Source organism: Esox lucius, chromosome 19, assembly GCF_011004845.1.
Source record: "Esox lucius isolate fEsoLuc1 chromosome 19, fEsoLuc1.pri, whole genome shotgun sequence".
Lineage (NCBI taxonomy): Eukaryota > Metazoa > Chordata > Actinopteri > Esociformes > Esocidae > Esox > Esox lucius.
This window is the reverse complement of record NC_047587.1, coordinates 1,077,255-1,098,704: the sequence shown is the minus strand read 5'-3', so window position 1 is coordinate 1,098,704 and position 21,450 is coordinate 1,077,255. Positions and strand designations below refer to the sequence as shown.

General features: G+C 44.6%; 1 protein-coding gene across 4 annotated transcripts; it reads right to left on the bottom strand.

The window, feature by feature from the left end:
• Positions 1-21: 21 nt before the first annotated feature.
• Positions 22-20,872, bottom strand: man2c1 (mannosidase, alpha, class 2C, member 1). Of its 4 annotated transcripts, XM_034288289.1 has the most exons (26): positions 20,669-20,872; positions 19,596-19,721; positions 19,351-19,474; positions 16,777-16,847; positions 16,500-16,677; positions 16,086-16,275; positions 15,902-16,008; positions 14,366-14,476; positions 14,196-14,288; positions 13,894-14,010; positions 13,633-13,728; positions 13,388-13,533; positions 9,922-10,045; positions 7,311-7,432; positions 7,129-7,214; positions 6,833-7,015; positions 6,130-6,218; positions 5,523-5,617; positions 4,523-4,627; positions 2,752-2,908; positions 2,453-2,596; positions 2,258-2,367; positions 2,052-2,131; positions 1,239-1,387; positions 637-740; positions 22-309 (listed from the first exon to the last, which is right to left on the bottom strand). In XM_034288289.1, exons 1-26 carry the CDS (start codon positions 20,767-20,769, stop codon positions 195-197), a joined length of 3,123 nt encoding a protein of 1,040 aa, XP_034144180.1. In that variant the 5' UTR covers positions 20,770-20,872; the 3' UTR covers positions 22-194. The 4 variants fall into 4 exon arrangements, with proteins under 4 accessions (XP_034144180.1, XP_028970893.2, XP_034144181.1 ...); XM_034288290.1 differs by lacking the exons at positions 22-309; positions 637-740 and having other exon boundaries at positions 1,245-1,387; positions 2,304-2,367; XM_029115060.2 differs by lacking the exons at positions 19,351-19,474; positions 19,596-19,721; positions 20,669-20,872 and having other exon boundaries at positions 16,808-16,845.
• Positions 20,873-21,450: the final 578 nt, after the last annotated feature.

Genomic DNA, 21,450 nt, shown 5'->3' with positions numbered 1-21,450 from the left:
TAAAGAATATTCAAGGCAAGGTTAAGTGATTATACATTTATTTATTTAACAGCATACAAAAGGTTATTTTCTTTCTTGAAATCACTTAAAAATAAAGAAACAGATCCTGCCAGGTATTCCAGACTCATTGTAGCTAGATGTCATCAGATCTAAAGATTACAGCGTCGATCCTCCTGGTGAACAGACCTCCTGTTTCACTTCAGGTATAGGAGAAGTGACACAATCTGAAAAGGCCTGAAGTTGAGAGGGATTCCAGCTCCTGTGAATGGTGCAGGATGAGAGAGATCTACTCGCTCAAGTAGATCACAGCTGGAGAAAACCAATGAGAAAAGAGCTCAATGATAGGTTTGATCGAACTGAGCACAGTACATCCATCTAACACAATAGTACATCCATCTAACACAATAGTACATCCATCTAACACAATAGTACATCCATCACAACACAATAGTACATCCATCTAACACAATAGTACATCCATCTAACACAATAGTACATCCATCTAACACAACAGTACATCCATCTAACACAACAGTACATCCATCTAACACAACAGTACATCCATCTAACACAACAGTACATCCATCTAACACAACAGTACATCCATCTAACACAATTGTAGTTTGTTTTACTCACTGCCACGCCTCCCTGACGGGAAGAGAGGTTGAGAGAGACGCTGAGACACTTCCACCATGAGACTCATACAGACGAACCAGAAGAGCATCCTTCCTGTCCTCTGCCTGCAGGGAGAGGACGAGGATACGGGTTCATTACAGATGGGTTAGGCTGAGGTCATACTAGGGACACTTCCTGAAAGGCTACATGGATTATGTTCACAACGTGCAACCAAATTCACAGCCAATAACTGAACAATTTCCACCCTATTTCTGTGTGGTTATTCATCTGGTGCCTAAGGAATATACCTTAGTGTCTATAAAACATTTCAATTATCTGTGGCTTTTAAAGGCCATTTTTACAAACATTATCAGTCACGGTATGTGACGCAGATATCAGATCAGACAACTAGAATGCCGAGAACTGTCCTCATTCGAAAAAAAACAACCATTCACGTCAATGGATAAACCGGACCATTCACGTCAATGGATAAACCGGACCATTCACGTCAATGGTTTAAGTTTAGTTGAGCCCTACTATGAACAAACCCAACAGTTTAACGTCTCACTCCCAGCAACATGGACAACAACTTAAGCGAATTCCTTAGAGGGAGGGGTGTGCACCTGTTTGATGGTCTCCAGAATGACTGCTGCAGTGCTGACAGAGAAGGCACTCCAGACTGCAGTATTGGAGCCAGGGGCGTGGTCAATCAGTCTCAGGGGATAATTGAGATTGTAGGCACACTGGATTACACCTGCTTCCTGGAAGGTTCCTGTAACAATGTAATGATGAAGTCATGAGACAGCCAGTTGGCGTTGCACCTCAGCTGTTTGTGCTGAATAGACAAAAGAGAATGACAGAATCCATTTTAGCACGGACAGAGTTGTTGTCGACCACTGTGTTGGACCTCCTACCATTGGCAGCTACTTAGTTACCCGGCCAATGAATTACACTTAAAAACGACAAGGCACGAAGAACAGTCCACAATCTAAAATGTGTCCTCTATCCATTTCTGTGTAGCTGGTTCATTAGGTCAGAAGGCAGAACAACCCCGGCAATAGGCCACAGTTGCTACATGTACACATCTTCTTCAGGAACCTCACTGCTAGCATCCATGAATTTCAGTTTCACATGCACCTTCAATTAGCCTTCATTGCACATTAAGATTGCCATTTGTACTGCATTGCACATCAATAAATACCACTTAACATACACTATACTTAATACTTCCTGCCCACTTCTGTTTGTACTTCTGGTTAGATGCTAACTGCATTTCCTTGTACCGCACTTGTACAGTTGACTAATGGATGCAGAGCACCATATCTACGTAAGTCTGAGGAAATATTGATGCACATCAGCTGCAATGCATCCACCATTACACACGTCAAACTAAGACCTGAACACTACTGAACACCAGTTATCAGGGTGAAGGTCACCTTTGTGTGGCATGATGGCGTAGGTAAACTGGTGACTGCCCATGTCTGCGTTGGCATCAGGAGCCTTGGTAGCTCGTAGTCTGTGAAGAACAACAGACAGGAGTGTTGATCGCTGCGACGTTCGTCAGACTGGTCTGATGTTAGCTAGTGTAAGCTGACAGGAGTGATAGAAGTGGGTCATGGCTCCACGGTATTAGAGGACTTACAGGGACAGGGTCATGACGTTACGATGAATAGAGTAGCCATATTTACAGTCGTTCAGCAGAGACACTCCAAAGCCGTGTTCGGACAGGTCCGCCCATTTATGGCCCCAAACCTACAATAGCAAATTGATACATCTGAAGCAACAGAATGCTGCAAAGGTCAGGGGTTAGAGCGAGGTTCAGGGGTCAGCGGGGTACCTCGAAGCGGGCCCAGTCCCAGGAGGTATTTCTGTGCGTGGGTCGTTGCAGGTGTCCAAACTGGATCTCATAAGTCGCCTCGGGACTCCGCACCCTCACAGGGAACTCCACCTTCAGGAACTTATGGGACTCAAACCACTCCACCTGGAGGTTAGAGGACAGGTGTATGGAAACATGTGTTAACAAGATTATGAGAAACTGTCGATATAGAAAAACTGCCAGCATAATTCTTGCACCTTAATAACCTTTTCAGACTTGGCAAATTCCTATGATATAATACCAGTAATATTGTCCAGTACCTGTGTTTTGAACTTGATATAAGGACACATGGCATCCAGGATGATCTCTTGAGTGATAGTGCTCTTCTCACTAATTTGGAGTGTGAAGGTTACACTGCCCCTCAGTCCTCCCAAAGACAACACCTGGATGGGACGGACCACCTCTCTCACAGGCTTCCTGAACAGGAGCAGTTATAGGTTAGGGGTTAAGTTACCTGTATAACTGGCTTAGATTAGGATATGTGTGGTGTGAGATCATAGAATCTCTGGTCGGGAAAATTAAGAGCAACTTCTGGTTTTCATCCTTTCTATTATTAATAATAACCTGGTCTGTAGTCCATGACATCCATCCTCTCTAATAACAATAACAATAAGAATAGTAATAATAAACACTGCTCAAAAAAATTAAGGGAATATATGATCATCCCAGTATAACACCAAGTCAATTAAACTTCAGGGATATCAATCAGTCCAGTTAGGAAGCATAAGCGATTATGAATCAGTGTCACCTGTTTTGGTGCAAATGAAAGTGACAACATGTGCACTGGAGAAGCAACAGCTAGACAACCCCCAAAAAGGAATGGTTTTGCAGGTGGTGGCCACAGACAATTGCTCTCTCCTTATCGTACCTGACTGATCTTCTCTAGTTTTGCATTTTTCTAGTGTCCTGGTAGCATGAGGTGGTACCTGCAGCCCATTCAGGTTACAAAGGTAGTCCTGCTCTTCCAGGATGGCACATCCATCAGAACCGTCCTCTAGTGGGACATGTGCTCACAGCCCAAACCGTGCAGCTCGATGAGCATTTGCCAGAGAAAACCAGAACTGGCAGGTCCACCATTGGCACCCCGTTCTTTTCAGAGATGAGAACAAGTTCCCATTGAGAACGTGACAGACGTGAGAGTCTGGAGACGCCGTGGTGAACGTTATGCTGCCTGCAACATCATCCAGCATGACCCGTTTGGCAGTGGGTCAGTGATGGTCTGGGGAGGCATATCCTTGGAGGGTCACACAGACCTCCACGTGCTAGCCAACTGTACCCTGACTGATGTTAGGTACCGGGATGAAATCCTCAGACCCATCGTCAGACCTTACACTGGTGCAGTGGGCCCTGGGTTCCTCCTTGTGCAGGATAATGTCCGGCCTCATGTGACCAGAGTGTGTAGGCAGTTCCTGCATGGCAAAGGCATTGATGCCACTGACTGGCCCTCACGTTCCCCAGACCTGAATCCAATTGAGAAGCTCTGGGACGTTCTGTATCGGTGCATCCGACACCGCCAAGTAGCAAAAATCACGCAAATTTGAACAGCCTGTGATTTCAATAGTTTACTTACATTTTTGGTGTGAGTTTGAATCCAGCCCTCAATCGGTTGGTGATTCTGGTTTCCATTTACCATTTTGTTCTCAACTAATTACACAATGTACAGTAAAGATTTTAAACTTTAATATATTTAGTTCATCGAGACCCGCTGTGTGATTTAAGTGTTCCCTTAATTTTTTCCAACAGCGTAATAACAACAACCTGGGTTAGGGTTAACCCATCTTCTCTAATAATAGTAATAATAATAACAACAACCTGGGTTAGGGTTAACCCATCTTCTCTAATAATAGTAATAATAATAACAACAACCTGGGTTAGGGTTAACCCATCTTCTCTAATAATAGTAATAATAATAACAACAACCTGGGTTAGGGTTAACTCATCTTCTCTAATAATAGTAATAATAATAACAACAACCTGGGTTAGGGTTAACCCATCTTCTCTAATAATAGTAATAATAATAACAACAACAACCTGGTCTGAAGATGGTAGTCCATAGTGTCCCAGGCATCCCAGTATAGAGGAACATCATCAAACAAAACAAATTGGTTCCCTTGCCAACCATCATAGATCACCTCTCTGGAACACAGGCAGAAGAGCAGTGACTTGTGTGTGTGTGTGTGTCTGTGTGGTGGTGGTGTCTGTGGTGTGCGTATGTGTGTGTGGTGGTGGTGTCTGTGGTCGTGTGTGTGTGTGTGGTGGTGGTGTCTGTGGTTGTGTGTGTGTGTGTGGTGGTGTCTGTGGTTGTGTGTGTGTGTTTGGTGGTGTCTGTGGTCGTGTGTGTGTGTGTGTGTGTGTGTGTGTGGTGGTGTCTGTGGTCGTGTGTGTGTGTGTGTAGGTGTCTGTGGTGTGCGTATGTGTGTGATGGTGGTGGTGTCTGTGGTCTTGTATGTGTGTGTGTGTGTGGTGGTGGTGTCATCAGTGGTCGTGTGTGTGTGTGTGTGTTTGTTTTTGTGACTTGTCAGGACATTTTGTCCCCATAACTATACTAAAACCTGAACAATGTGACTTGTGGGGACATTTTTCATGTCCCCACATTTCAAAAGTCATTTTCTGGCTCAGGATTTAGTTTTAGGGTCAAACTTACAATTAACTTTAGACTTAGAATTGGGGTTTCTTTAAGGTCCAGGCATTGTTGGTTAAGTTTAGGGTTAAGGTTAGGCATTACATCTAGGTAAAGTTTAGCCATAAATGTTACTTTATTGAGGTTAAGGTTAGGCTTAGGGTTAGGTTAGGGTTAGGTTAAGGTTAGGGTTAGGTTTAAGGTTAGGGTTAAGGTTAGGGCAAGGGAGCATGGAATTTAGTTTTTCTGGTCCCCACATTTCACAAAAAACAGTCTGTGTGTGTGTGTGTGTGTGTGGTGGTGGTGTCGTCAGTGGTCGTGTGTGTGTGTGTGTGTGTGGTGGTGGTGTCGTCAGTGGTTGTGTGTGTGTGTGTGTGTGTGTGTGTATACTTACTGAGGATTGGATCTTACCGGTTTGTCTTTACCATGTACAGTGAAGCCAGACATCCATCCTTATTCACAACAGCACGCAAGATTCCATTCTCCATGAGTACAGAACCATCAACCTGCAGCAGAAGCCCACACTGTCATTATCCAGGAGTATCAGTCTATAGAACCCCAACAGAGTCAGTCTCCATGAGGACCATCAGTCTCCATGAGGACCATCAGTCTCCATGAGGACCATCAACCTCCATGAGGACCATCAGCCTCCATGAGGACCATCAGAAACCATGATGACTATCAGTCTCCATGAGGACCATCAGTCTCCATGAGGACCATCAGAATCCATGATGACCATCAGTCTCCATGATGACCATCAGTCTCCATGAGGACCATCAGTCTCCATGAGGACCATCAGTCTCCATGAGGACCATCAGAAACCATGAGGACCATCAGTCTCCATGAGGACCATCAGTCTCCATGAGGACCATCAGTCTCCATGAGGACCATCAGAATCCATGACGACAGGCCCAGGACACAATAAATTAGAATACCAACTAATCTGTCAAATTGAAACAAGTTTAAACATTTCTCCCATGAATTCCCTGACAATGGGCCGAATGTAGGACACTTTTACCTGAACCTTGACTGAGACTGGGATGACAGGAGGGGTTCCAGAACCTTCTCTGATAGACACGACACCAACACTAGGCACCGTCACCACCGCTACAGAACACAGACATTACATTAGTAATAAACTACTGTAATATGGGTCGTCTACAGAACACAGACATTACATTAGAAACTACTACTGTAATATGGGTCGTCTACAGAACACAGACATTACATTAGAAACAACTACTGTAATATGGGTCGTCTACAGAACACAGACATTACATTAGAAACTACTACTGTAATATAGGTCATCTACAGAACACAGACATTACATTAGAAACTACTACTGTAAAACAGATCAAAGAAAATGTAACAGGTCTGTTAACCAGTATAGGTAGTAGCTAGGTCTTCATAGACCTGGTTAGTCTTATTAACTATTTACCAGGTCTCTGTAGTGGCTATGCCTTAACAGACCTGGTCAGTTATCTTTCTTCTATTCAATAGGTATATTGACGAAGACTTTAGATGTGCCTGAATGACTGGATGAATGCTCTATAAACACCCAGATGATTTCCCTCCAACTACATCTTTCCAGTTGTATCCATACACCAGGAAGTAATTTAGACCTCTAACACCTGGTGGCTAACATCAACGATCAGGTAGAACAGAAAGCAGCAGTGGTCCAGTTTTAGGGTTGACCTATCCCGGACAGCGTGATTTGATACCTAGGACTGGTTGGTCAGTAGTGCCGTCAGTCAGAGGAACGACCTCGGTGCGTTCCCAGGGCAGGGTGTTAAGAACAACAGGTCCTTTGTCCTCTGACCTCTGACCTCTGACTTCTGTCTGGCCTTTAGCTACCAGGGCCTCACCGGCCACCTGCAGGAGTCTGGTTCCCACGCTGCGGATCTCTGCGGGGGGTGGGGGACACGAGTGTTGGCTTGGGAGTGTCTGTTTCTATGAATGTGCTAATTCATTCACACTACACTTTCATAATATGAAAGAACAACAACATTGCAAACACCTTGGTAATACTGAAGTGCATCCTCTACAACCATCTCTATACAGCTCCCTGGAATGACATCATGGAACTGGTTTAGAAGGAGCAGTCTGCAACACAAAGCAATATGGGTAATTTAAGATGGGCTCCAGAGGTTGTATGGCTGTGTCTCCAACCTCCAGAGGTTGTGTAGCTGTGTCTCCTACCTCCAGAGGTTGTGTAGCTGTGTGGATGGGTACTGGAAGGTGTTGTCCTGGCACAGAGCCAGGCTGCTGGCCACCTCAACATCATGGAGAAGAGCCTCACACTGACGATTCCCAAGCTTTATCTGGGCACACACACAGAAAATATCATGGAGAAAGCGTCACCTGGGCCTGTGTGGTGTAGGTGTAATGTCACCTGGGCCTGTGTGGTGTAGGTGTAATGTCACCTGGGCCTGGGTGGTGTAGGTTTAATGTCACCTGGGCCTGTGTGGTGTAGGTGTAATGTCACCTGGGCCTGTGTGGTGTAGGTGTAATGTCACCTGGGCCTGTGTGGTGTAGGTGTAATGTCACCTGGGCCTGTGTGATGGAGGTGTAATGTCACCTGGGCCTGTGTGGTGTAGGTGTAATGTCACCTGGGCCTGTGTGGTGTAGGTGTAATGTCACCTGGGCCTGTGTGATGGAGGTGTATTGTCACCTGGGCCTGGGTGGTGTAGGTGTAATGTCACCTGGGCCTGTGTGGTGTAGGTGTAATGTCACCTGGGCCTGTGTGGTGTAGGTGTAATGTCACCTGGGCCTGTGTGATGGAGGTGTAATGTCACCTGGGCCTGTGTGATGGAGGTGTAATGTCACCTGGGCCTGTGTGGTGTAGGTGTAATGTCACCTGGGCCTGGGTGGTGTAGGTGTAATGTCACCTGGGCCTGTGTGATGGAGGTGTAATGTCACCTGGGCCTGTGTGATGGAGGTGTAATGTCACCTGGGCCTGTGTGATGGAGGTGTAATGTCACCTGGGCCTGTGTGATGGAGGTGTAATGTCACCTGGGCCTGTGTGGTGTAGGTGTAATGTCACCTGGGCCTGTGTGGTGTAGGTGTAATGTCACCTGGGCCTGTGTGATGGAGGTGTAATGTCACCTGGGCCTGTGTGGTGTAGGTGTAATGTCACCAGGGCCTGTGTGGTGTAGGTGTAATGTCACCTGGGCCTGTGTGGTGTAGGTGTAATGTCACCTGGGCCTGTGTGGTGTAGGTGTAATGTCACCTGGGCCTGTGTGATGTAGGTGTAATGTCACCTGGGCCTGTGTGGTGTAGGTGTAATGTCACCTGGGCCTGTGTGGTGTAGGTGTAATGTCACCTGGGCCTGTGTGATGGAGGTGTATTGTCACCTGGGCCTGGGTGGTGTAGGTGTAATGTCACCTGGGCCTGTGTGGTGTAGGTGTAATGTCACCTGGGCCTGTGTGGTGTAGGTGTAATGTCACCAGGGCCTGTGTGGTGTAGGTGTAATGTCACCAGGGCCTGTGTGATGGAGGTGTATTGTCACCTGGGCCTGTGTGGTGTAGGTGTAATGTCACCTGGGCCTGTGTGGTGTAGGTGTAATGTCACCTGGGCCTGTGTGGTGTAGGTGTAATGTCACCTGGGCCTGTGTGATGGAGGTGTAATGTCACCTGGGCCTGTGTGATGGAGGTGTAATGTCACCTGGGCCTGTGTGGTGTAGGTGTAATGTCACCTGGGCCTGTGTGGTGTAGGTGTAATGTCACCTGGGCCTGTGTGGTGTAGGTGTAATGTCACCTGGGCCTGTGTGGTGTAGGTGTAATGTCACCAGGGCCTGTGTGGTGTAGGTGTAATGTCACCTGGGCCTGTGTGGTGTAGGTGTAATGTCACCAGGGCCTGTGTGGTGTAGGTGTAATGTCACCTGGGCCTGTGTGGTGTAGGTGTAATGTCACCAGGGCCTGTGTGGTGTAGGTGTAATGTCACCTGGGCCTGTGTGGTGTAGGTGTAATGTCACCTGGGCCTGTGTGGTGTAGGTGTAATGTCACCTGGGCCTGTGTGGTGTAGGTGTAATGTCACCAGGGCCTGTGTGGTGTAGGTGTAATGTCACCTGGGCCTGTGTGGTGTAGGTGTAATGTCACCTGGGCCTGTGTGGTGTAGGTGTAATGTCACCTGGGCCTGTGTGATGGAGGTGTAATGTCACCAGGGCCTGTGTGGTGTAGGTGTAATGTCACCAGGGCCTGTGTGATGGAGGTGTATTGTCACCTGGGCCTGTGTGGTGTAGGTGTAATGTCACCTGGGCCTGTGTGGTGTAGGTGTAATGTCACCTGGGCCTGTGTGGTGTAGGTGTAATGTCACCTGGGCCTGTGTGATGGAGGTGTAATGTCACCTGGGCCTGTGTGATGGAGGTGTAATGTCACCTGGGCCTGTGTGGTGTAGGTGTAATGTCACCTGGGCCTGTGTGGTGTAGGTGTAATGTCACCTGGGCCTGTGTGGTGTAGGTGTAATGTCACCTGGGCCTGTGTGGTGTAGGTGTAATGTCACCTGGGCCTGTGTGGTGTAGGTGTAATGTCACCTGGGCCTGTGTGGTGTAGGTGTAATGTCACCTGGGCCTGTGTGGTGTAGGTGTAATGTCACCTGGGCCTGTGTGGTGTAGGTGTAATGTCACCAGGGCCTGTGTGGTGTAGGTGTAATGTCACCTGGGCCTGTGTGGTGTAGGTGTAATGTCACCTGGGCCTGTGTGGTGTAGGTGTAATGTCACCTGGGCCTGTGTGGTGTAGGTGTAATGTCACCAGGGCCTGTGTGGTGTAGGTGTAATGTCACCTGGGCCTGTGTGGTGTAGGTGTAATGTCACCTGGGCCTGTGTGGTGTAGGTGCCATTGTGTAGTTCTAGAAAGAGTTCTCCAGTCCAGGTACACAGTAGAGAGGATTCAGCTTCAAGCAAAGAGAAGAGGCGGTCTGGACTGGACATCTGAACACTAGGAACAGAAATAAACACCACAGGCAATGACCTACATACACATGATGAATGTGCATTGGACATTATTTTATTATTCTAATAGTAATTTACTGTTTAATCCAATTTATTCAAAATAAATAGGTTTTGACTTCATCAGTAGGTTTTTCCCCAGAGTACTATAACGGACAGGAAGCGAGTGTCCTACACTTATAACATCGCTCAAAGACCATTACTAAACAGTGGTAAGCTTACTAATTTACAGTGTTCTGGATATCGTTCCCAACCGCATTCATATTGACTTTAACTTCCGTTTTGCAACCAAATCCTTCTCGACTGTAACTTTTAATTCCATCAATGTTTTCCCTTCAACTAGTGGCTTGTCACCACTTGGTAACAGTGCAAATTGTACAAACCTTTTCCATAAAAGTTGGGACGCAGGGTAAGAAGTTAAGAAAAACAGAATGCAATGATGTACAAATCATTTAAACCCTATATTCAATAGAAAATAGTACAAAGACAACATATCAAATGTTAAAAATGAGAAATGTTGTCTTTTCCTGAATTTGATGCCAGCAACATGTTTCAAAAAAGCTGGGACAGGGGCAGCAAAAGACTTGAAAATGTTTTAACCTGGTTGAAAATCTCACAACTTAATTAGGTTAATTGGCTGAAGGTCAGTAACATGATGGGGTATAAAAAGAGCAACCCAGAGGATGAATCTTTCAGAAGCAAAGACTAGTGCAACAATTTAAGAATAACGTTTCTCAATGTAAAATTGCAAAGAGTTTGGGATCTCAATCTATGGTACATAATACCATTAAAAGAATCTGAGAATTCTGAGAAATCTCTGTACGCAAGGGACAAGGCCGAAAACCAATACTGGATGGCCGTGATCTTTGGGCCCACAGGCGGCACTGCATTGAAAACAGACACTGAATGGGATTGGGAACACATCTGAAAACCCTTGTCTGTGAACTCAGTACGTCGCTGCATCCACAAATGCAAACTCTACCATGCACAGACGAAACCATATACAAACAAGATCCAGAAACTCCGACACCTTCTCTGAGCCAGAGCTCATTTAAGATGGACTGAGGCGAAGTGGAAAACTATCCTGTGGTCTGAAAAATCTAAATGTGAAATTATTTTGGGGAATCATGGACACTGCATCCATCCCGCTAAAGAGGAGAGGGACCATCCGGCCTGTTAACAGCACACAGATCAAAAGCCAGCATCCAAGATGGTTTGGGGGTGCATTAGTGCACATGGCATTGGTGATTTGCACAGCTGTGAAGGCACTATTAATGCAGAACAATACATACAGGTTTTGGAGCAACATATGCTGCAATCCAGACATCTTTTACTGGGAAGGCCCTGCTTAATTCACAGAAACAATGCCAAACTAAATTCTGCACGTATTACAACAGCATGGCTGTTGTACGTGTGGTGTTAGGGATCTAGATCATCTGACCATGTGGAGGTGTGGTGTTAGGTGATGGAGGTGGTGTCAGGTGATGGAGGTGGTGTTAGGTGGTGGAAGTGTGGTGTTAGGTGGTGGAGGTACGGTATTAGGGATCTAGATCCTCTGACCATGTGGAGGTGTGGTGTCAGGTGATGGAGGTGGTGTTAGGTGATGGAGGTGTTGTCAGGTGCTGGAGGTGCGGTTTTAGGGATCTAGATCATCTGACCATGTGGAGGTGTGGTGTTAGGTGATGGAGGGGGTGTTAGGTGATGGAGGTGGTGTCAGGTGATGGAGGTGTTGTCAGGTGGTGGAGGTGGGGTGTTAGGTGATGGAGGTGGTGTCAGGTGATGGAGGTGGTGTTAGGTGGTGGAGGTGTGGTGTTAGGTGGTGGAGGTACGGTACTAGGGATCTAGATCCTCTGACCATGTGGAGGTGTGGTGTCAGGTGATGGAGGTGGTGTTAGGTGATGGAGGTGTTGTCAGGTGGTGGAGGTGCGGTTTTAGGGATCTAGATCATCTGACCATGTGGAGGTGTGGTGTTAGGTGATGGAGGTGCGGTGTTAGGTGATGGAGGTGGTGTCAGGTGATGGAGGTGTTGTCAGGTGGTGGAGGTGCGGTGTTAGGAATCTAGATCATCTGACCATGTGGAGGTGTGGTGTTAGGTGATGGAGGTGTTGTCAAGTAGTGGAGGTGGGGTGTTAGGTGATGGAGGTGGTGTCAGGTGATGGAGGTGGTGTTAGGTGGTGGAGGTGTGGTGTTAGGTGGTGGAGGTACGGTATTAGGGATCTAGATCATCTGACCATGTGGAGGTGTGGTGTCAGGTGATTGAGGTGGTGTTAGGTGATGGAGGTGTTGTCAGGTAGTGGAGGTGGGGTGTTAGATGTGTGGTGTTAGGTGGTGGATGTGTGGTGTTAGGTGGTGGATGTGTGGTGTTAGGTGGTGGAGGTGCGGTGTTAGGGATCTAGATCATCTGACCAGTAACTGAATGGTTGCTAGATCAAATCCCTGAGCCAGCTCTATCCTTAAGGAAGACAGTTCCTCCTGTAAAAAGCACTGGATTTGAGCCAATGCTAAAACTAAGGGCTGCTTTGCATTGCAAAGAGAATAAAATGCTAGGCTTACACCAACATGTTCAAGACATACCATGCAGGACTGTGGCCGTCAATCGCAACACAACAGTCTTGACACTTGACAATGTGGTGCACACTACCTCGGAACGCGTCACGTTGATATATGCAAGTTTACACAAATAATCTCAAGATGTAGCATCATTAAACAAGCCCGAAAATGGATATGATATTCTGAAACATAATGGATGTGATATTCTGTTACAAAATGGATGTGATATTCTGTTACAAAATGGATGTGATATTCTGGCACAAAATGGATGTGATATTCTGGCACAAAATGGATGTGATATTCTGGCACAAAATGGATGTGATATTCTGGCACAAAATGGATGTGATATTCTGGCACATAATCTACTGGTCAGTCTTCCAGTTGGCCACTGCTCTGAATCCCGTTCCCATACACATTCACCCAAATACTGTGGAACTAGTGTCAAACTTGGACTTTTTAACAAGGGCAAATGTTTGTGGGTGTCCATTGAAATTCATGGGAAAATCAAACAAGGGAACTGATTCACTAACATGTAAGAGCAAAGGCCAATGAGAAATTTTGATAGCTTTACACAATAGCCTGGGAACAGTTACTTCTAGTCATAGCTTGGATATGAGGTTACTACTAGGGCTTGTTTTGTTTCGTGTGAAGCAGACCCCCTCTTCCTGTGTTGAACTGGTTGATGTCTATATCGTAAGGAGCTTTTGTTGGTGATGGTCCAGTCACGATGGTACTGGCCGGTGTATGCATGTGTGTGGATGTTTTTGTGCGTGGTCCTGACCGTGGCAGTCCATCGGTGTCCTGGACCCGGTCCAGTCTGTCCAGCATCAACTGGGTTGGACCTCCTCCCCCGTCACCAAACCCAAACAGAGCTGCACTGTGATTGGCTCTTCCTTTGTCCTTATTGTTCTTGACAGTGTTGACCAGCTGAGGAGGGAGGCTTCAGTGTGCTAGTCATTACATTGTCAGTATTTAAGAGAACTACTGTAACTATTGTAACTGTTCTCATCAGGGACTTTTACTCACATCCTCTACTTTCCCCTTCATCTCGTAGGAGTTCCCTGGAGGAAAGTGAGTCAGGACCTGGGAACCATCCAGACCCTCCCAGAAGAATGTGTTGTGCTGTAATTCAAAAATAAATAGAGTGAGAGAAAACAAGAAATATTGAGATGTTAAATGATGAAGAGAGAGTGAAAGAAAGACATATCAATTGATGTAATCATTGAAAGTATTGCAAAAATATCAGTTTGGCCACAGCACCACCTAGTGGGAAGGAGGAGGACTCACAGGGAAGGTGTTGACCAGGTTCCAGCTGAGTTTCTGAGTGAGGAAGCGTGTGATGCCTGAACCTTGCATTATCTGAGGGAGCTGAGCCGAGTACCCAAACGTATCAGGCAACCAAAACTACAACAGGCAGAGAGGGACAAACATCTCTGTTATACATGACTACACACACTGTGTGTCAAGTTTATTTAGGGGAACATGACACGTTTACCCCTACAGAGGAAATGTTTGACATGAAGTTTGGGGGTGATTTGTGGTACTCTTTAAAGGGCCGGGGCTTCGGAAAATGTCCTACAATATTGTACCTCTCTGCAGTAGTTTCCAAACTCCTTCTTGAAGAAGCACTGTCCCTCCAGGAACTGTCTGACCATGGATTCACCAGACGGCAGATTTCCGTCCTGACACAGGAAGAGGAATGTTGTCAGTAATAGTGCTCATCACTTCCTGTAATCTGATGGTCTGATGTTCCTCTCACCATTTCCACCCAGGTTCCCCCTACGGGGATAAACTGTCCCTTTTTGGCGTGGTCCTGAATCTGAGAGAACAGGCCGGGGTACCAGCCTCTCACCCATTCCAGCTGCTGGGCCTGCAGGGAACAAATACTGTAACTTGATTCACTGCTATTGGACAACAACTTTAAGAACTACTCACGTCACTTCTGACTGAGGAAAACTACTGGTCAACTTTCATCCTGCAAAGCAATTAACCTTTGGATTTGGACCACGCAGATGGTTTTATTGTCCAGGTATCTACCAATGGTTTTATTGTCCAGTTACCTACCAATGGTTTTATTGTCCAGGTATCTACCAATGGTTTTATTGTCCAGTTACCTACCAATGGTTTTATTGTCCAGGTATCTACCAATGGTTTTATTGTCCAGGTATCTACCAATGGTTTTATTGTCCAGTTACCTACCAATGGTTTTATTGTCCAGGTATCTACCAATGGTTTTATTGTCCAGGTATCTACCAATGGTTTTATTGTCCAGGTATCTACCAATGGTTTGTTGTGATTTAAGTGCCAGGAGACACTACGCAGTCATTGCCATGGCTGGACAAGATGGCCAGTATTTCCTGTTGTACTGTATGAACTGCGCCCTTGTACAGAAAAATGAGGACCATTTGGATTTTCCTTGCAGAACTTGTGTCCTTGCGGCTATTCCAAACACACATCTGGCATCTGAGAGCCTTAATTGTTTTCATTTTTAACACTGGTGGACGAGACTCAAATTTATTGAATGCTTCACCAACGCTGCCATGCCGTCTCTCGCTGTTGACTGGTGCTTACCCAGCATTCATCACCACCAAAATTGGCTTGTGGAGTGGACGGGGCGTCTCAAAAGCCTTGGAGCCATGTCACAGGCCGCAGACGCCTTAAGGGGGGTGGTCTACAACATGTGCAGCCCAGGATTTAGGACAGCCGAAAAAGGTTGAGACCTAGTCTAGTTCTGCCCCCCTGGAATTCAAGCTCCCTTCACCGTGATCGCCTCTCCGGGGACCTTCACCGTGATCGCCTCTCCGGGGACCTTCACCGTGATCGCCTCTCCGGGGACCTTCACCGTGATCGCCTCTCCGGGGACCTTCACCGTGATCGCCTCTCCGGGGACCTTCACCATGATCGCCTCTCCGGGGACCTTCACCGTGATCGCCTCTCCGGGGACCTTCACCGTGATCGCTTCTCCGGGGACCTTCACCGTGATCGCCTCTCCGGGGACATTCACTGTGCGCGTCTCTCTGGGGAACAACTTGTGTGGCTTCCTTTCTTGTTTTTGATTGTTTCCTTTTTATATATATATATGTTTGTTCTGTAATGTAGGGCTCAACTGTAAAATAGATTCTCATGTACAGCAAGGATATGGGAGAAATTATATCTAACTAACTTGCTCCAGGACTTGCTCACAATGCCAACCTTCTGGTTACTGGTCACCACTAGGCTATGGACACCCTGCTGCGATGTGTGTAAAATGTGATGTACCTGTGAGCAGGTGTGATGTGGGTAAAATGTGAAGTACCTGTGAGCAGGTGAAAACCATGTGACTGTTCTTCTCCATCAAGCGTATTACCGTTACCCAGCTCCGAGCACACTTCCTGATCGTCTCCTCATAGGGCCACAACCAAGCTGACCAAAGATAGGATCCATCAATCAAACCAATCGAACCAATGAGCATGACATATCAGGGAGGTGCTGACAGTCACCTGAGTCTATGTGACAGTGGCCCATTGCGTGGACAGTATGCTGGCTGTCTCCGTTCCTCTGGCTGAAGAACCTAAGAGCCAGACTGCGGGCAGCAGGAAATGAGCTGGGATTGGTCGGCTCACACACATTCACCATCTCATTGGCTGTGAACAAGGCCTGGTAGCCACGCTGATTGCCCTCACCTAACAACTGAGAAAACAAAGACACTAGATCAGTATGGCTTGGTATGAACAGTGTTTAGTTAAAAGATTTCCCAATTAAATCAGGAAATACAAGAGTTGTAGATTTCAAAATCCTGTTCTGTTTACACTTCAGCAAAGTGAGGTCACAGATTTCATCATTGCCCTTTCATTCTTACTATGAATGAATAAGACCATTAGTCAGTCAATGACTCCAATATTTCAAACTATTACCTTGACAATATCAACAAGCATCTCAAAGTCAGTCAGAAGCTCCCTGACTTCCTGGTTGAACACGACAAGCTCCGCCTTCTGAACAGAGTACTTCCTGTCAGGGTCGGGTGCTGCAATCATGGAACCCTGACCCGCTCCAAACAGACCGTTACAGGCCAGTTCAATGTATAGGGTCATACTACAGGACGAAGGAACACCATCACATATTTTCAACAGAAAACAGGTTAATTAGTTAATTCATCCATAGAATATAATGTTTATAAACAAGGTGACAGACCTGTGGGGCTCGCTGTCCTTCAAACACTCACTTAGAATATAGCAGATTTTCTCTCCTTCCTTAGTCAACCCCTGGGAGATAAAGACTGTTACCAACCATCTTTAATTAACCCCTGGGAGATAAAGACTGTTACCAACCATCTTTAATTAACCACAGGGAGATAAAGACTGTTAGCAACCATCTTTAATTAACCACAGGGAGATTAAGACTGTTAGCAACCATCTTTAATTAACCCCTGGGAGATAAAGACTGTTAGCAACCATCTTTAATTAACCCCTGGGAGATAAAGACTGTTAGCAACCATCTTTAATTAACCCCTGGGAGATTAAGACTGTTACCAACCATCTTTAATTAACCCCTGGGAGATAAAGACTGTTACCAACCATCTTTAATTAACCACAGGGAGATAAAGACTGTTACCAACCATCTTTAATTAACCACAGGGAGATTAAGACTGTTAGCAACCATCTTTAATTAACCACAGGGAGATTAAGACTGTTAGCAACCATCTTTAATTAACCACAGGGAGATTAAGACTGTTAGCAACCATCTTTAATTAACCACAGGGAGATTAAGACTGTTAGCAACCATCTTTAATTAACCACAGGGAGATTAAGACTGTTAGCAACCATCTTTAATTAACCACAGGGAGATTAAGACTGTTAGCAACCATCTTTAATTAACCACAGGGAGATTAAGACTGTTACCAACCATCTTTAATTAACCCCTGGGAGATAAAGACTGTTAGCAACCATCTTTAATTAACCACAGGGAGATTAAGACTGTTAGCAACCATCTTTAATTAACCACAGGGAGATTAAGACTGTTAGCAACCATCTTTAATTAACCACAGGGAGATTAAGACTGTTAGCAACCATCTTTAATTAACCACAGGGAGATAAAGACTGTTACCAACCATCTTTAATTAACCACAGGGAGATAAAGACTGTTACCAACCATCTTTAATTAACCACAGGGAGATTAAGACTGTTACCAACCATCTTTAATTAACCACAGGGATATTAAGACAGTTACCAACCATCTTTAATTAACCACAGGGAGATTAAGACTGTTAGCAACCATCTTTAATTAACCACAGGGAGATTAAGACTGTTAGCAACCATCTTTAATTAACCACAGGGAGATTAAGACTGTTAGCAACCATCTTTAATTAACCACAGGGAGATAAAGACTGTTACCAACCATCTTTAATTAACCACAGGGAGATTAAGACTGTTAGCAACCATCTTTAATTAACCACAGGGAGATTAAGACTGTTAGCAACCATCTTTAATTAACCACAGGGAGATTAAGACTGTTAGCAACCATCTTTAATTAACCACAGGGAGATTAAGACTGTTAGCAACCATCTTTAATTAACCCCTGGGAGATAAAGACTGTTACCAACCATCTTTAATTAACCCCTGGGAGATAAAGACTGTTAGCAACCATCTTTAATTAACCACAGGGAGATTAAGACTGTTAGCAACCATCTTTAATTAACCACAGGGAGATAAAGACTGTTACCAACCATCTTTAATTAACCACAGGGAGATAAAGACTGTTACCAACCATCTTTAATTAACCACAGGGAGATTAAGACTGTTACCAACCATCTTTAATTAACCACAGGGATATTAAGACAGTTACCAACCATCTTTAATTAACCACAGGGAGATTAAGACTGTTAGCAACCATCTTTAATTAACCACAGGGAGATTAAGACTGTTAGCAACCATCTTTAATTAACCACAGGGAGATTAAGACTGTTAGCAACCATCTTTAATTAACCACAGGGAGATAAAGACTGTTACCAACCATCTTTAATTAACCCCTGGGAGATAAAGACTGTTAGCAACCATCTTTAATTAACCACAGGGAGATTAAGACTGTTAGCAACCATCTTTAATTAACCACAGGGAGATTAAGACTGTTACCAACCATCTTTAATTAACCACAGGGAGATTAAGACTGTTAGCAACCATCTTTAATTAACCACAGGGAGATAAAGACTGTTACCAACCATCTTTAATTAACCACAGGGAGATAAAGACTGTTACCAACCATCTTTAATTAACCACAGGGAGATTAAGACTGTTACCAACCATCTTTAATTAACCACAGGGATATTAAGACAGTTACCAACCATCTTTAATTAACCACAGGGAGATTAAGACTGTTACCAACCCTCCTTGGTTAAACCACAGGGAGATTAAGACTGTTACCAACCCTCCTTAATTAAACCACAGGGAGATTAAGACAGTTACCAACCCTCTTTAATTAAACCACAGGGAGATTAAGACAGTTACCAACCCTCTTTAATTAAACCACAGGGAGATTAAGACAGTTACCAACCCTCCTTAGTTAAACCACAGGGAGATTAAGACAGTTACCAACCCTCCTTAGTTAAACCCCAGGGACATGGGAAGACGTTGATTAAGGGAAGTAGTATATATTATGGTTTGCCAAGTGGAAGGAGGGGTGATTGCAGGTTTTACAGTTTAATGTTTCCCTTTGTGTAGTTTTGTGCTTTTCATTTCTTCTCATCTTTTAAGCAGATATTTTTGGACCAACCTGTACTGGCTGTTGACCCATCCAGACCATTGCTTCTCCATCACTCTCCCATCGCAGGTGGACCTGCTTTCCTCTCCAGGAATCCGGGATTCTTAAAGAGACTTTAAACCAGCAGGTCCACCATCTAGAAAACACACCAAAATGTCAGTGGTAAATTAAATCAATCAGTCATTCATAAATTGTAGACATAAGACAAGTGAATGTTAGCTAATATCATGGTTATGACAGGGCTATAAAACACTTACGTAGGTCCAAAGGTATCACCGACTTCATAGGGCTCATAGTTCAGCTTGACAGCCTCTAAGAATGGGATCCGTTTCTGGGACATGGAGTATGAGATGGACTCCACAGGACAGGTGTCTCCATATAGTCTGAAAGACAGGAGTTGTGAGACAGATGTCTCCAGTTTAAGGAGTCATACAGAGGCAGTATAGTCATCACAGTATAGTCATCACAGTATAGTCATCACAGGTGGCCGTTGATGTAGATAAGAAGGACAAAACTCCGGAAAAAACTGCTGCGGCTGCTTCAACCGCAATTACCGGATTGTCTCCTCAGTAGTTATCAGATTATCACTTGTCGGCATCTCTAGTTGAGCATCGTTCCATAGGCTCAGATGAGAAATAAACATTACAAAACTCATGCGGGCTCTACGTTTAATCTCAGGTACAACCACTACGATATCTCAACCAGAAGTTCCATGATGTCACTGGCTCTGTACTGACAGTTTGATTTAGTGTAACCACTGGTGAGAGCTCAACAAGGTACTGTATATTATATACCTCTTAATAACATTTTCATGTCGTGCGTGAAGTCTGAGGAAAGTTGTGGTAAATCCATAACTTAGTGCACTTAGTGCTGGTTGTCTATCAGTTCATCTTACTCTGGGTTAGTAGGAATTATCCAAAACCTGGAGTACTCTTTTAATAAATTATACTAAAGTTTAATTCAGTTAGTCCATGACTGCGAAAAACAATCTGAGTGCACATATGGAACTAAGTGAAAAACAATCTGAGTGCACATATGGAACTAAGTGAAAATTTTTTCGTTCTAATGGTATACCAGAGGGATTTTTTTAAATGAGTTTCGTTATGTTAATCTTTTGTCTGACTATATGGAACGATGTGCAACTACGGGTGTGACATGTGAAACTACTAAGGACAAGCTATAAAGATGCATGGATCTTTTGTGCACAAAAACGGTAATCTGCACAACAAACAAAACCAAACTAACAATACATCCAACTATCTGTCAATGAGAAAGCTTTCAAATGCGCTTAAATGCCATCAGGTTTAAGAGATACGCTAATTATGATTACCTTCCTCTGAGGTTGCAGTCGGTGAAATAAGTATCAGATATGAATTTCTCAGCCCGTTCCAAAAGAGTTCGCCGATTCTTCAACACCGGTTGATGATACATCTTTGATAATCCCAGTGCTTCTGTCAATGTTCAATCAGTCAACGCAATTGATAATCTACCATCAGCGTCTGGATCAATATCTTGTAAGCAACATTAAAGAAACATTTCCGGGTCACGAAAATTAGGACATTTTCAAAATAAATGAGACCAACGTATTACTTGAAAAATGACATACATTTAGTTTATTAATTGTTTAAGAACATGTTCCTCTGAAAACATTAACAGCAATTCAATTGATCATATTTAAGAGTCATTTCAATAAAAAGTGGGTATAAAAACACATTTCAAGGGCAACATTTAGACAATGCCAATGACTGAATATGGAATACATATTGCTCATATTCCATAGAGAAAGCAATGTAGAAAATACTCAGGAGAGTGTGTAGAGTAAGACAAACCTGTGTAATCATGGGGAACAGTGTGCTACATCTAGCAACACAATATTTCCACACCCTCTTTAGGCCCCAATGCAAAACACCATAATAGACTGTACATGTTCATATTGCCCTATACAGGAAAAACAATTCTACACGCCAAAGTAATGTTCAGGACATTCTATTGAGTGATTGTATGCAAAAAACAATTCTACGGGGCACTGTGTATTTGTAATTGTTTCTGGCGTTTTACTCCACCCATACCATTGGCTACAATATATCTCAATGGATATGAAATTCATATTGC